The 15,054-nt window shown below is 28.2% G+C and overlaps 1 protein-coding gene across 7 annotated transcripts in view; it reads left to right on the top strand.

The window, feature by feature from the left end:
• LOC109597249 (mucin-3A) overlaps positions 1–15,054 on the top strand; it is a 35,945-nt gene that overhangs the window by 2,635 nt on the left and 18,256 nt on the right. For all 7 annotated transcript variants that reach the window (XM_049969560.1, XM_049969561.1, XM_049969563.1 and 4 more), the window contains exon 2: positions 1,656–1,794. In XM_049969560.1, coding sequence (XP_049825517.1) covers positions 1,726–1,794 — 69 coding nt within the window. In that variant the 5' untranslated portion in view covers positions 1,656–1,725. The remainder of the gene's footprint in view (positions 1–1,655; positions 1,795–15,054) is intronic.

Below are 15,054 nucleotides of genomic sequence, written 5' to 3' on the forward strand. Positions count from 1 at the left end.
TTGCACATCTTAATCATCCGACATTAAAAAATCAAGATTCTAAATACCAGTCCAGATAGAATAGGAAATGTCAGCGTATAAATTACATTTTGGTGGGCTTAGGTTGCGTAATTTAACCGATGACTCCGGAATATATTACATATTTCGGCTTCGAAAGCTTGGAAAGGTCAAAAAACCATTTTTTTCTATTCGAAAGTGTATTTATTGTGAAAATTTATCAAATGAATATTTATATTAAATCCGAGAAAAATTTCGTTTATTATAATTTCTAAATGATCTTTGTTAATAAGCGGATAGAATGTAAATAAAAGGCACAAAAATTTGCTGCTGCATTCGTGTGTTTGTCTCTTCCTATTTGTGGGAAAGTTGAGAACGTTCAACCTGCGTTTTACGTTTTGTTGTTGTTATTAATATTGAAAATTATGTGCGTAATTTCAGTGTTTCAATCATTAATGTAACGCCAAACGATAAAATTTCAAATTAAATAAACCAACTCGTGAGATTTCAATGCTGGTAGACGAGAGAAACGTTTTATTTTTGTAAATTATATGTGTAAATTGTGTTTATTAGATTTATTATTGGCACTTGGTTATTGTATTTCAAAATTAATTGCCAAGCATTAACTCATATATGGTCATTTCAAGTAAAACTCAAACATAAAACATGAATTAAAGGAAATATATAAAGAATATAGTTGATTGATTGTTTTTGCAAAGATATGTTTAAAAGTAATTATACGTAATTATTTCGGATATTTATATAATAAGTATACTTTTTTATACCAGTCCTATCCATATTCTTGCTTCGATGTTCCTCCTCATGTTACAGACTCTGAAAAAAAAACTTATATTAACATTGATTGTGTCATTTTTTATTCGAAACATTTTTTTATTAAAAAAAGTCTGTTGTACTTCGCTTTTTCCTATCCATTTTTCACCATGTTGTTCGTCCTCATGTTTCAGACTAAAAAAGAAAGACTTGCATTAACTTATGTCAGATTGATGATCATATCATTTTTTATACCTAATATTCTTTTTTATTAAAAAAAAGTCTTTTGTACTTTGCTTGTTCTAGTCCATCTTTTCACCCTTTTGTTCTTCCTCATGTTTCAGACTCTGAAAAAGAAAGATTTGCATTAACTTACGACAGATCAAGTATCTTATCAATTTTTCAATAAAATATTTTTTATCAATAGTTTTTTGTACTTCGCCTTTACCTCTCAATTTTTCTATCCCGTCGTTTTTTATCATGTTTGAAAAAAAGACTTGTATTAACTTGTTGTATCTTTTTCCATCTTTTTAGCCTTTTTTTTAATAAAGAATAGTTTTTTTACTTTGTTTTTCCTGTCCATTTTTTTGCTCCATAGTCCTTACTCATGTTTCAGACTCTGAAAAAAAGAGTTTTTTGTACTTAGCCTTCTCCCGTCCATCTTTTTGTACGATCGTCCTTCCTCATGTTACATACTCTGAAAAAAAAAAGAACTTACATTAACTTACGTCAGAAAATTTAAATTAACATGTAACTAACTATAATAATACAAAAACTTAAAATAAAAATAAATCTCGTTATCCTTGATCTAATATCAGCATTTATCGGAAATGAACCTAATTAAATCTTGTAATCCAATATTTCTAATACGTTTTCCTTTGTTTCAGGATCCTACTCTGAGTAGAGTACCATACGTGTTCTGAGTGAAATAATTTTTATGTGACCAACTGGATCAAAATGAAGCCATCAATTATTCTACTCCTTGTCTGCCTGTTGTGCGCAGACGCCCAAAGACGTGCACCGTCCGTAAGTACAATTCGATAAAACAGTAATTATGTTCGTAACAGTTTTGCACAAAACCCACGTTGCATAATTAACGTGTTAAACTTTCGTTCGGATCATTTTTGTTCACGCCGAATCGTTAGTGATTGTTCAGCAACTTATCGATTTGCATATGTATTGATTAAATAATCGACGAAAGTTATTGTTCAAATTAATGACGATCCGAATGTTATTTGATGTCTATTTAATTGTTTCAAACGGATTCGATGCTGGTTTACGTGGTTTCGTATCTCTAGGTCGACATATGAAAGTTTGGGTGCGGTTCTGTTTTTAATGTTGTCCTTAAAAGTTAAACTGCACAACACGAATTTTATATGACTCGAATTAATTGTAAAAATAATGGTTTTTGTTGATTTAAGTCGGAGATTAAGTTACAAGTTAAATTATGTGTTCTTTTGTTCGTTACAACATCTAATCTGTTATTCAAAATTGTAGAATTATACGGTTACTCCTTTGCCTAAGAATTTCCGGTGTTTTCCGCCCACCGAATAACGTGCGAATAACTGAATGAATTCGAAGGTGAAAGCTATGAAAATCAAAACTGCATCTTCATGACTATTTGAATTGTTAATTGATGTGGAATTGATAATTTAACGTGGGTGCTTTAAGAGTTGGGCATTTCGGAATGTTTTCCTGAAGCATAACAAATGTGGTTGCGCAATTAACGATAGATTGTGAACCGAACACGTATATTCAATTTGTCGGACTAAATATTTTTGCCATATTATCCTTTCATTATATAACAACACTGCAATTATATAAATAATTGGAATTGAAAATATCGTACAAATGAACATGTCGGTTTTTAAAGTTATATATGATTTTTTACCGAAAAATAACTGATGGTTAAGTAACGGTATAATTTAGCAATTTACCTAAATCGGTAATATTTAATCACAAATTAATTGGAAATAGTTTAATTCCGCTCGGTTGCGAAATTCCAATTAGAACGGTTTTATATCGAAATTTGACATTTGGTAGTTGCACAAAACTCATCTCTTTTTAATTATTTAACATAATTTGTGCATTATGAATGACCTAATAATTTTTTGGTAGATCTTGGAGATGAGATAAGTTGTGTAACACTTTCGTTCAAATGCAAATGATAATTTGCTAATCATTAACGTCAATTAATATTCAAATTTATGATTTCTATTCCGGGTTATAATATTCAAATTTATTATTTGTAGGAATTTCAAAAATTTGTGTAAATGTAAATATTCCATTGGTTTTATCTGAAAGTTTAATTTAAGTGTCTTTTGAAGTGGTTAACACGAATTTCTCAAATTAAATATATTTAAAAATATTTTCAATATGTATTATTTTGATCTTTGCAGCTCTATTGGATAGTATGTCAAATTTATTTTACTTTTTATATATTTAATAGATAGTATTCCATTAATTTTACAATTTTCATTTTCAAAAAACGTATTTTGTGGATTTTAATGTATTTTATTCTCAATTTATTTGTTGTTGAGCATCGTCAAATTCTTAAAAAAGACATTCTTCTGCTGCTATAATTGCTATTTTACAATATGGCAATCTGATTCAACAAGTAAGCTGCCACCAAAAGACAGGACCGTTTTCTGATTATTTTTGTTAGACGAAATCGTATATCCTCTATATCCAGGGTTCATGCAAACGTTGGAACTATTGTAAGTCTGTCTATTGTCAGAAGAAGGATGCATGAAGGTGGTTTTAGGGTCAGAAGATGTTTTTCACATCTTCTGTTAAACAGGGAACATAATGTTGGAACATGGGCCAATTAGCCAGCCAATGGGTACATCTTATATCACTGGAATAGATCTTTAGATTCCTTAGATTCATTAGATTCTTTGGATTCTTTAGATTCTTTAGATTCTTTAGATTCTTTAGATTCTTTAGATTCTTTAGATTCTCTAGATTCTCTAGAATCTCTAGATTCTCTAGATTCTCTAGATTCTCTAGATTCTTTAGATTCCTTAGATTCATTCGATTCTTTGGATTCTTTAAATTCTTTAGATTTTTTAGATTCTTTAGATTCTTTAGTTTCTTTAGATTCTTTAGATTCTTTAGATTCTTTAGATTCTTTAGATTCTCTAGATTCTCTAGATTCTCTAGATTCTCTAGATTCTCTAGATTCTCTAGATTCTCTAGATTCTCTAGATTCTCTAGATTCTCTAGATTCTCTAGATTCTCTAGATTCTCTAGATTCTTCAGATTCTTCAGATTCTTCAGATTCTTCAGATTCTTCAGATTCTTCAGATTCTTCAGATTCTTCAGATTCTTCAGATTCTTCAGATTCTTCAGATTCTTCAGATTCTTCAGATTCTTCAGATTCTTCAGATTCTTCAGATTCTTCAGATTCTTCAGATTCTTCAGATTCTTCAGATTCTTCAGATTCTTCAGATTCTTCAGATTCTTCAGATTCTTCAGATTCTTCAGATTCTTTAGATTCTTTAGATTCTTTAGATTCTTTAGATTCTTCCTTAGATTCTTGCTTAGATTCTTCCTTAGATTCTTCCTTAGAATCTTCTTTAGATTCTCTTTTAGATTCTTCTGTAGATTCTCTTTTAGACTTTTCTCTAGATTTTTCTTTAAATTCTTCTTTAGATTCTTCCTTAGATTCTTTTATATATTCTTCAAAATCATTTTTAGATTCTTCTTTAAATTCCTCTTTAGATTCTTCTTAAGATTCTTCCTTACATTTTTATTTATATTCTTCCTCAGAATCTTTTCTAGATTCTTCTTTAGATTCCTCTTTAGATTCTTTTTTAGATTCTTCTTAGATTGTTCATTAGATTGTTCTTTAGATTCTTCTTTTGATTTTTCTTTAGATTCTTCTTTAGATTCTTCCTTAGAATCTTCTTTAAATTAGATTATTCTTTTTTGGATTCTTCGGAAGATTCTCTTTTAGATTCTTCGGAAGATTCTTCTTTAGATTCTTCTTTTGATTTTTCTTTAGATTCTTCTTTAGATTCTTTCTTAGAATCTTCTTTAAATGAGATTATTCGAAAGATTTTCTTTTAAATTCTTCTGTAGATTCTCTTTTTGATTCTTTTTTAGATTTTTATTTAAATTCTTCTTTAGATTTTTTAGTTTCCACCGCGTTCACAGACTGCAATCCAATTGAACACCGTCTTCAAAAACAAATTTAAATTTCTAATCCAACATTTGGAGGAGCTTGTTAATGCTCTTAGAGAAGAGTATTTGCATCAAACATTTATTCCATTGAGAGTTTTAAGTATTGATTGGAAAATTGAAACTGTTAACAGTTTAAGCTTTTTTTTTCTTTAATTTTAATTAATTTTGCTTTATTAATTTCCATAGGTATTTGGTGATATCAGTTTTATTACTAGTTTAAAAAATCTGTTGTTGATGGAATTTTATATATATAAATTTATGTAGGAGATTACATTGTTTATTCAAACTTATATTTATTTTTGAAATCATTCAAATTAGAATAAAAAATGTCCTAAAATTCTTGGACTATAAATTTCTAAACAATATTTAAAATTAATTGTAAACAAACACAAATATAACAGAGAAAGTTAATAATAATAAAATTGTAAAAAACATTAATTAACAACATATTATCCATAATAACAGAACATTAAATAAAAGGAAAATTGTAACTAATTATAGCACAATCTTTATGACAAAACAATTAAAATTAAAATAAATTAATTAATAATTCTTAATTAAATTAAAATCTGTTTTTCCAAATGTTAAATTTGTGATAATCTTAATTACAACTTCCTCTTTTAATGCCAATAAAACTATTAAATCATGCAATAAAATACCCAGAAGGTGAAACCTTATTAAAATTACAAAATTTAAATATATCACGAATAACAATATTAATAAATTCAAGTTGCCCAACATTTTTATGGTAGCAGATGTTTAATTCGCCTAAATAATGTCATTGCTCTTACAAATTTAGAAATCAACATTTTTACACCAATTTAATGACAACTATTTCATAAAATATCAAACAGTTTTATTGTTTAAATTGTAAACTAGTTTGTTTAATAAATCATTGCTAAAACGTCATTGAAATAAAAACGAAGACGTTGACACATCGCATAAACGTGATATTTAAATGCACGTCCGTCAAGAAAACAGTTAAATGATTCACCTCAAAGTGGGCAGATTTATTTGAATTCATTTTTAGATGCAGCCTTGTTTAACTATAATTAGAAATGGCAATCGTTTTAGATTATCATTTTTTTGACGCGCCCGATTTATCGTGCTGTTGAACAACAAACTTTCAGTTTCTGGAATTTCACTTTTTCAACTTTGAACATTAAATTATAAAATGCCCGTTTTGGGAAGTAAAAGTGAATCATTTTCATTGTTAGCACTGGATAATTTATACAAATTGTGCGTTGTAACTAATAAAATAGTTCACGTTTTGTTAAACATCTCGTGCAATTAGACCGGATGTCGGAATTATTTATAATTTCCGCCCGTTTTTGAATTATTAACTAGTGAAATTACGAACGCGAAGATAGAGATCACTTTTGTCGATCGATTTTGATCGATTTACTTGTGCAATTGATACGAAGTGTCGGTTACAAATAACAATGTGTAAAAATGCTTTTTCATTTACATGTTATTGTTCCACTGTTGCTACACATTTGTTAATCAATCTGGGTCAGTTAATTTGTGATTATGATAAAATCAACGTACCTACATTTCTCTCGATTTTGACTCAACAAGGTTCCCAGTTAACATTCTAAAACCGCATCTTAGATTTTATTGCATGCAAAACAGCCAGGTGATTACACGCGATGACTTTAATTACAGTTTTATTGTTGTAAACGCATTTGCAACACCGCATTGCATGATTAGAGCCTCGGGGGGACTTTTCTGAAGATGTGCAAATGCATCTGAAATGTTTTTCGGTTACATGTTTTCTGGGTCACAGTCACTTAATCATAGGAGGCGGATTTTGGAGAAAATCACTTCATATAGTTGATGTGAAATTATGATTTAACGACGGTTTGTGTGTTTAATTTGTAATTGCGTATTTAGTAATGGTTTTTGAGTTGCACTTTCTGAACAGTTTACCACAAATAGCATAAAATTTAAAATTTTGTAACATATTTCATAAAATGATTTAATTCAAGGTGTATTTTATATGTATTGACGAAAATGGGCGCCGATTTTTTTCTTGAAATAACAGAAATAAAGATGATGATTCACAGAGAAAAATGTCGTATGAATGGAATCTCTCAGTTATATAGAAGCTGAGATACAAATTTTTGAAAATAACTAATTATTGTTTTCAAATATCAAAAAATTTTCCAATGGCAATGGCAATGTGATGGATTTTTAAGAAAAAAATCAGTGTCCAAATCGGTTACCCATGTTACTCATTACATTTAATCAATAAAAATTCCTTTCAAAAATACAAGTTGTTATTTTTATGACTATTTTATAGACTAAGAAAATATTGGCTTTTAGAATAGTTTAACAGTTCATATTATATGAAATAGTTATGGCCATAATATTTAAAATTTTAAAAAGTTGTTTTAATAATGATTACTACTGTATTTACGTTTTGTGACACTATTTAACATTGTACTACAGAGAAGAAAGATCAAGGTCTAAACATCGCTCCCAAGAAGTGGTTTATAATGTTATTAACAAATAAGAAACAACACATTTATTTAAAAATACCAAAAGAATGTGTCCTAACAAAAAACTCCATTTTTGGACAGAGAAATTAGGAGAATCAGTAAACTAAATCATTTCTTGCCTTCTAGGCAAATAAAAAATGAATTAATTCAGTCACATAATATCATTATGTCAAGTAGAACGTCGACTGAATGAACAAAACTTGCAAGGATATATTTCAGTAAAGAAACAATTGGTACTAAAAATGAATACTCAAATTTGACTGCACAAAAATATATTAAATATCCTCCAGTTATTTGACGAAGACACTATTTAACATTGCACTACAGAGAAGAGGAAAAACATAAAACATCAAGGTCCAAGCATTGCTAACTGCGCTCCCAAGAAATGGTTTACAATGTTATAAACAAATATGAAACAACATATTTACAAAATACAAAAAGAATGTGTCCTAACAAAAATCTCCATTTGTGGACAGAGAAATTAGAAAAATCAGTAAATTAAATCCTTTCTTGCCTTTTAGGCAAATAAAAAATGGATTAATTGAATCACTCAATATTAGTGTGTCTAGTAGAACGTCAACTGAATGAACAAAAGTTGCAAGGATATATTTCAGTAAAGAAACTATTGGTACTAAAAATAAATACTTGAATTAGACTGCACAAAAATATATTAATTATCCTCTAGATATTTGACGAAGAGTGTGACAGAGAAGAGGAAAGACATGAAACATCAAAGTCCAAGCATTGCTAACATGGCTCCCAAGAAATGGTTTACAATGTTATTAACAAATATGAAACAACACATTTATTTAAAAATACAAAAAGAATATGTTCTAACAAAAAACTCCATTTTTGGACAAAGAAATTAGAAGAATCAGTAAACTAAATCTCTTCTTGCCTTCTAGGTAAATAAAAAATGAATTAATTGAGTCACACAATATCATTGTGTCTAGTAAAACGTTGACTGAATGAACAAAACTTGCAAGGATATATTTCAGTAAAGAAACCATTGGTATTACAAATGAATACTCGAATTAGACTGCACAAAAATATATTAATTATCCTCCAGATATTTGACGAAGAGTGTGACACTATTTAACATTGCACTACAGAGAAGAGGAAAAACATAAAACATCAAGGTCCAAGTGTTGCTAACACCGCTCCCAAGAAATAGTTTAGAAGATTATTAACAAATATGAAACAATACATTTATTTAAAAATACAAAAAGAATGTGTCCTATAAAAACACTATTTGTGGACAGAGATATTATAAGAATCAGTCTAAATCCTTTCTTACCTTCTAGGCAAATATAAAATTGAATTAATTGAGTCACACAAACCATCAGTGTATATAGTAGGAAATCGACTCAATGAACAAAACTTGCAAGGATATATTTCAGTAAAGAAACCATTGGTGCTAAAAATGAATACTCGAATTTGACTGCACAAAAATATATTAATTATTCTTCAGATTTTAACAAAGAGTGTGACACTGTTTAACATTGCACTACAGAGAAAAGGAAAGCATTGCTAACACCGCTCCTAAGAAATGGTTTTCAATGTTATAAACAAATATGAAACAACACATATATTTAAAAATACAAAAAGAATGTGTCCTAACAAAAATTTCCATTTGTGGACAGAGAAATTAGAGGAACCAGTAAATTAAACCATTTCTTGCCTTCTAGGCAAATAAAAAATGGATTAATTGAATCACTCAATATTAATGTGTCTAGTAGAACGTCAACTGAATGAACAAAAGTTGCAAGGATATATTTTAGTAAAGAAACCATTGGTATTAAAAACGAATACTCGAATTAGACTGCACAAAAATATATTAATTATTCTCCAGATATTTGACGAAGAGTGTGACACTATTTAACATTGCACTATAGAGAAGAGGAAAAACATGAAACATCAAGGTTCAAGCATTGCTAACATCGCTTCCAAGAAATGGTTTACAATATTATTAACAAATATGAAACAACACATATATTTAAAAATACAAAAAGAACGTGTTCTAACAACAAACACCATTTGTGGACTGAGAAATTAGGAGAATTAGTAAAGGAATTAGATTAAAAATTGCACAAAAATATATTAATTATCCTCCAGGTATTTGGCGAAGAGTGGTGAATCCAAGTTCAACAGAAATAGAAAATCATGTTGAAGTTGTGGCTTCTTGAACCAATTGAAAGCTTGGATATGAAATCTTGTTGAATTATTAAATGTTTAACATTTTGATTGCATTAAATTAGAGGTGTGCATTTCCTAATTAACAAAAAACAGCAATATCCTTAGCCACCACTGTAAATAAGAAACAGGTAAATTTTACATACATGAACTAGTTTAATAAAACATATTATAAAACCTTGTATTGCAATCAATTAATTACCCCGTGGTAATATTATTAAAGCCAACGATAACTATAATAACTGTATTGATTTAATTGCAATTTGCGAAATAGAACTGATCACCGTTACAACCTTGAGTTAATTGACTGATTTTTATTTAAAAATCCTACTTCCTAAATCTATTCAAATATTTGTACCCGTTTCAAAACCGACTGACTGTTCTGTAATTTTCAACAATTAAAACAATAATCTTTTGATTTCTCGAACAGTAATTGCACTTGTGTAACAAGATAATGCTTGAAGTGAGGATGACACAATTCCAAACAAAAATCGAGCGAAAAGCTGAAGCTGTGAAAGCAGTAAAATCCCAAAACCATTATGTTATGACCATCTAACCTTTCATCTCTATTAATATGTTTTTAATGGCGATTTTTAATTCGGACTTTCCTATTTTAAAATCTTGGTATTACGTAAAACTTTGGACGATTTATTTGCATTTTTATTTGATGTTTGTTAATTTTCTTTATTTTTTAAACAATACTTTTACTTGCTCCACTTGATTTTTAATGGCGATTTTTAATTCGGACTTTCCTATTTTAAAATCTTGGTATTACGTAAAACTTTGGACGATTTATTTGCATTTTTATTTGATGTTTGTTAATTTTCTTTATTTTTTAAACAATACTTTTACTTGCTCCACTTGATCGTTATTTAAAATTTTACATAACTACATAAAATAACAATAAATTTCTATTAAATTACCATGTCACCATTAAAATAATATTTAATCACCATTAGAATAATATCGAATTGTCCTTTTTTCGAATAGTAAAAGTAATGGGGCGTTTTACGATTAACTAGAACATGACAATGTGTAATTGTAGCCCATAATTATACTGGAGGAAATTTCAAATTCGAGTTTTGGTCCGTTGACTAAATTATCGATTTTCTAATTATCGGAAAAACGATCAATTTCCATTTACGAATAAAAATCAACGAAAGCGAATCGAATGCGACGTTCAAGGTCGTTAATCCTTTCGCAGGATTACGAACGGTGAACGTACGAAACCGCAAAGTATAATTGCTTTTGACGTCTCACAATTCAGCTCGAAATTATCGTTTTTGAATGCAGTATGCACATGGAATAATATTGCAATTTTTTGAAGCCTTGGCATCCTTATTTTACATAAATCAAATTGTCACAACTATTTATTACACATTTTAATTTATTTGAGTTGAATACTTAAATGACATTCTTTAAAATTGGCTTTTATGTGTCGATGATAGAGGCTGCAAAATTAAAAAGTAACACAAAAACAATTAAAAAATAGTTTCGCAACAGCTTTTGCACAATTAAACCTTTCCTAAATTAAATCGAGTGCAAATAATTAAGATTAAGACTCGTTGAAAAGATAATCAGTGACCTTCACAATGCTGAAATTCCGTCAAGGTTTCCAAAAAAAGTTTCTAAATAGATATCTTTTGTGATACACTCATAAATTGATCAGTCAACCATCAAAAATACTTATTTAAATGTCATTCTTAATATTATACAACTTCCTGTTCTAACACATCATTCACAGCAACCAACAAAAAAAAAAGAAATCAATGATTAACTATGTATTTATGGAAACATCAACAGTTATTGTTGAAATTATAAAATCTGATTTATAAGAAAACACATTTTTTGCGTAACCGTTATTTCGAAACCGTGAAGATTTTCAAACGAAGCGTGTAAACGTTTTGTAATTGCGGCTTTAATTTCATACAAACTATTCGATTTGATTGACCAACCCCTTCATTGTTTTAAACAACAAATAAACAAACAAATTCGGTTTTTTTACTCGACCTATCCCATTTATCAACAAAAAAAAACAGATTCGAAACTACCGAATACATTAAGATTGTGAAACGTGGACCTGAACTGGTTAATTATAAATGAGTGTACGAGATTAAAGAACACTAAACCACCTTCGGATGTTAAAAATTATATCGCTCTTTTGGACGGTTGGAAAAATTTACAAAGTACATTGATTATGTTGCTCAGTTTTAATTGGAGTGGATTATAACACTGATTAAAAACAGCGATATATAAAGGGGCAACACGATTTTATAATTATTATAATAAATCATGACATTTGCATTATTCGTTATCGATTGTGATTAAAAGAACAAAAATGGAAGGCCTTGAAATATTTTTTTTTTGGTGCACTAATTTTGGATGAATCTTCAGTTAAAGGTTAATTACTTTATGCACCTTAACCTACAAAATTACCGGATTATATTTGCACATTTTAAGGCTTTACTGTTTGTTCCTGCTCTTGAACCTGTCAATCATTAAAAATTAATTAGTAATTATCTGTAGCAGTTAATGACAAAATTAGCCATAATAAAAATTCCTTTGTCTACCGTTTATAATATATCTGTACTTACAACAATGTGCAATGTAAGTGAAGGTCGTTGGTTTCTCGCCTGTAATAAACGACTTTAAACGAATGTAAAAGTGAAATAATTAAGTAATATGCAGCTGCCATTTTAAATATTAGAACTTGCTCCGAGCATTTTAACACTTTTACTTGAAATATTCTAATAATATTTATTTTAATATGCCTATTAAAATATATATAATACGTTTCGATAGTGTGTGCCATGTGAAAGGGGGATAATCTTATAAAATGTCTATTTTTTGTCAGATTTTAATATATTTTTTATTCAATTGTAATGCATGAAAATATGTATTTACAGACAAAATAATTTTTAATTTTTCACACACATAATTTTTTATGATGTATACTCATTTCAGAAGTTGTTTAATCCAGTGGGGTAGTTATTTTTTTAGAAATGATTTCTAGCATAATCTTTTCAGTGTATTAGCCTAAAAAATTACCCTAAATAGGCCAATGTATAAGTATATATTTTCATGATATACAATTGAAAAAAATGTTTATCAAAATCGGAGAAAAAATATAAATTTTATGGGCATGCCCCGATGTAGAACGGGCCACACTGTATATATAGGATAATTCACGTAACTTATTCATTAGAATTTTATGGAGGACGAAGAAATTTTTACAGCAATTATAATTTGACTTGAACTGCTTTTCTAATTTATTTTGAATAAAATTTCATTTCCAGTTTCTGGAATTGATATCAATTTTATTAATTTCAATGAAACCTCTGTATATTTTTGTATTTTTAAATTATACATATAATTACAGAAAAAATGGCTATACCATATCCTATATCTAAACACTATAGTTTTTGAGATATTAATATATTTCCAAAGCCATTATTAGTATTTTATACAGAGTGTTCGTTAATTACGTTTAATTTTGCGTATCTTAAAACTTCAATGGGACACCATGTATATTTTATCATAATTAAACTGAATATTTAAAAAACTTTCGATTTCTAAAACCATTTCCTATACATAAAATGAATATGAACAGTAATTTTACCAGTTATTTGACACCTTGCGTAGATTTATTTAATTTATTTGTTTCCGGTTTTAGAAGAATAATAAATTATTTTATTGAACAGCATGAACAATATTTTAAACAATTTGATTTGATAAGACTTGTTTTAAAACTCATTAATTTTATTGTTTTATTGCTTGATTTTATTTGTTCTGTTATTAATTATACTTTCTTTTATTTGAAGTTTATTACTAGTTTTTTTTTTTTTAATTTTTGGAAAATTGTCTGTTAATGTTCATTTCATATATAGGGAATTATTTTGAAATTTTCTTGAAAATAGAGTTATTGATGTTTTAAGACGTACAAAATTAAACTTGTAGTATTAATAGTAGTTTCTTATAGAATCGTTCTTCGTTATCAAAATTGGTGACCTTTCAGGACATTTAAGTTAGACCGTTAATCTGTCAAAATTTTTGGAACATTAATAATTCAAAAACTATTGGCTTTAAGTATAATACATAGTATAGCTAAAGTCCAAATGCGTATTCTTCTTATTTAACTCCAAATAATTATTTTATTTAGTTTTTAACATCATGAATAAATGATATACTTTATTTACAACATAGTTAAAGATGTTGATTGATTGATTATTTTTGTAAATTTAATATAATTTCTATTCGAAAAGCTTGTACATTCGCCAATCAAACCTCTTTCGTAACAAGTTAATTTCCTATAAAAAAGTTGAACAATACCGTTTCCTTTTTGCTTTAATTCACTAAAGAAAGCATTAAATTAAAGTTAATTGAATTAAAACCACCAAACCGATTTTAGCATGTAGATCAAATTACCTCCATGCTTCGTTACCGAAAATTAGACATCCGTTAGTTTTCCTTTATTAAAAAATAGCCAACCATATGCTACTTATTAAGAAAAAACGATAATCGTTTTGAAAAACACCAGACGGCATTTAGTAGTATGTTAATTAAGGATTAGGAGAAATTTGAGCAATTAAACGTTGGCAGGTTTTAGAATTAACGAAAGCGACACTGTTTTCACACGCTTTTTCAAAAATATAATAAAAGATGAAATAGTGCTTGCTCTTCAAAATGCTTAATTGCGACATGTGCAAAATCACGTTTTTATTTGTTTACAGCCAGAGAAAGTAAATCTTGTTTATAACCATTTTTCTTTCTGTTACAAACTGCTGATCCAATCGAAAAAACAAAATCAAATTTATTAGCCTTTCAATGATTTTTTAATGTTGTTGTGATTATTAAACATATTTTGTGTGAGGCATATGGTGATTTAAATATTTCCGGTGCGTATGAATGAGTAAAAGTTTCAATTTTTTCTTAAGCTCAATCGTGAGTCAATGTGTAAAAGTGGAACGAATATTGCGACACATTCGAACAGTACTAATAAATCACTTAACGTTGGAATACTTTTAGAAAATTAAAACCAATTAACTGTATACATTTTCAATAAACGATTGATTTACAAACATAAATCACCGTTAAACTCAAACAATTTGATTCACTGGAGCATTAAGTTTCCGTGCGTTGTTTCCTATTGGAAACAAATTGTCGATATTACATTGTTTCTTGTTCTATTGTAATATAATAATAAAATAAGATAATATTATATAGAAAGAAAATGAAAGGGAATAAGTAAATTGGTCCGGTTTGTTCCACATACAAAGTAACTGTACGACCTTGAATAACATTAATATGTCTGCATACAAGTAAGTACTTCGGTATTACGCCCATTGCAGATTTGTCTACTGACAATAAAACTAATTTTATTATATGCTTTATTGCCACATCGAATTAA

This window comes from Aethina tumida, chromosome 7 (assembly GCF_024364675.1).
Source record: "Aethina tumida isolate Nest 87 chromosome 7, icAetTumi1.1, whole genome shotgun sequence".
Taxonomy (NCBI): Eukaryota; Metazoa; Arthropoda; class Insecta; order Coleoptera; family Nitidulidae; genus Aethina; species Aethina tumida.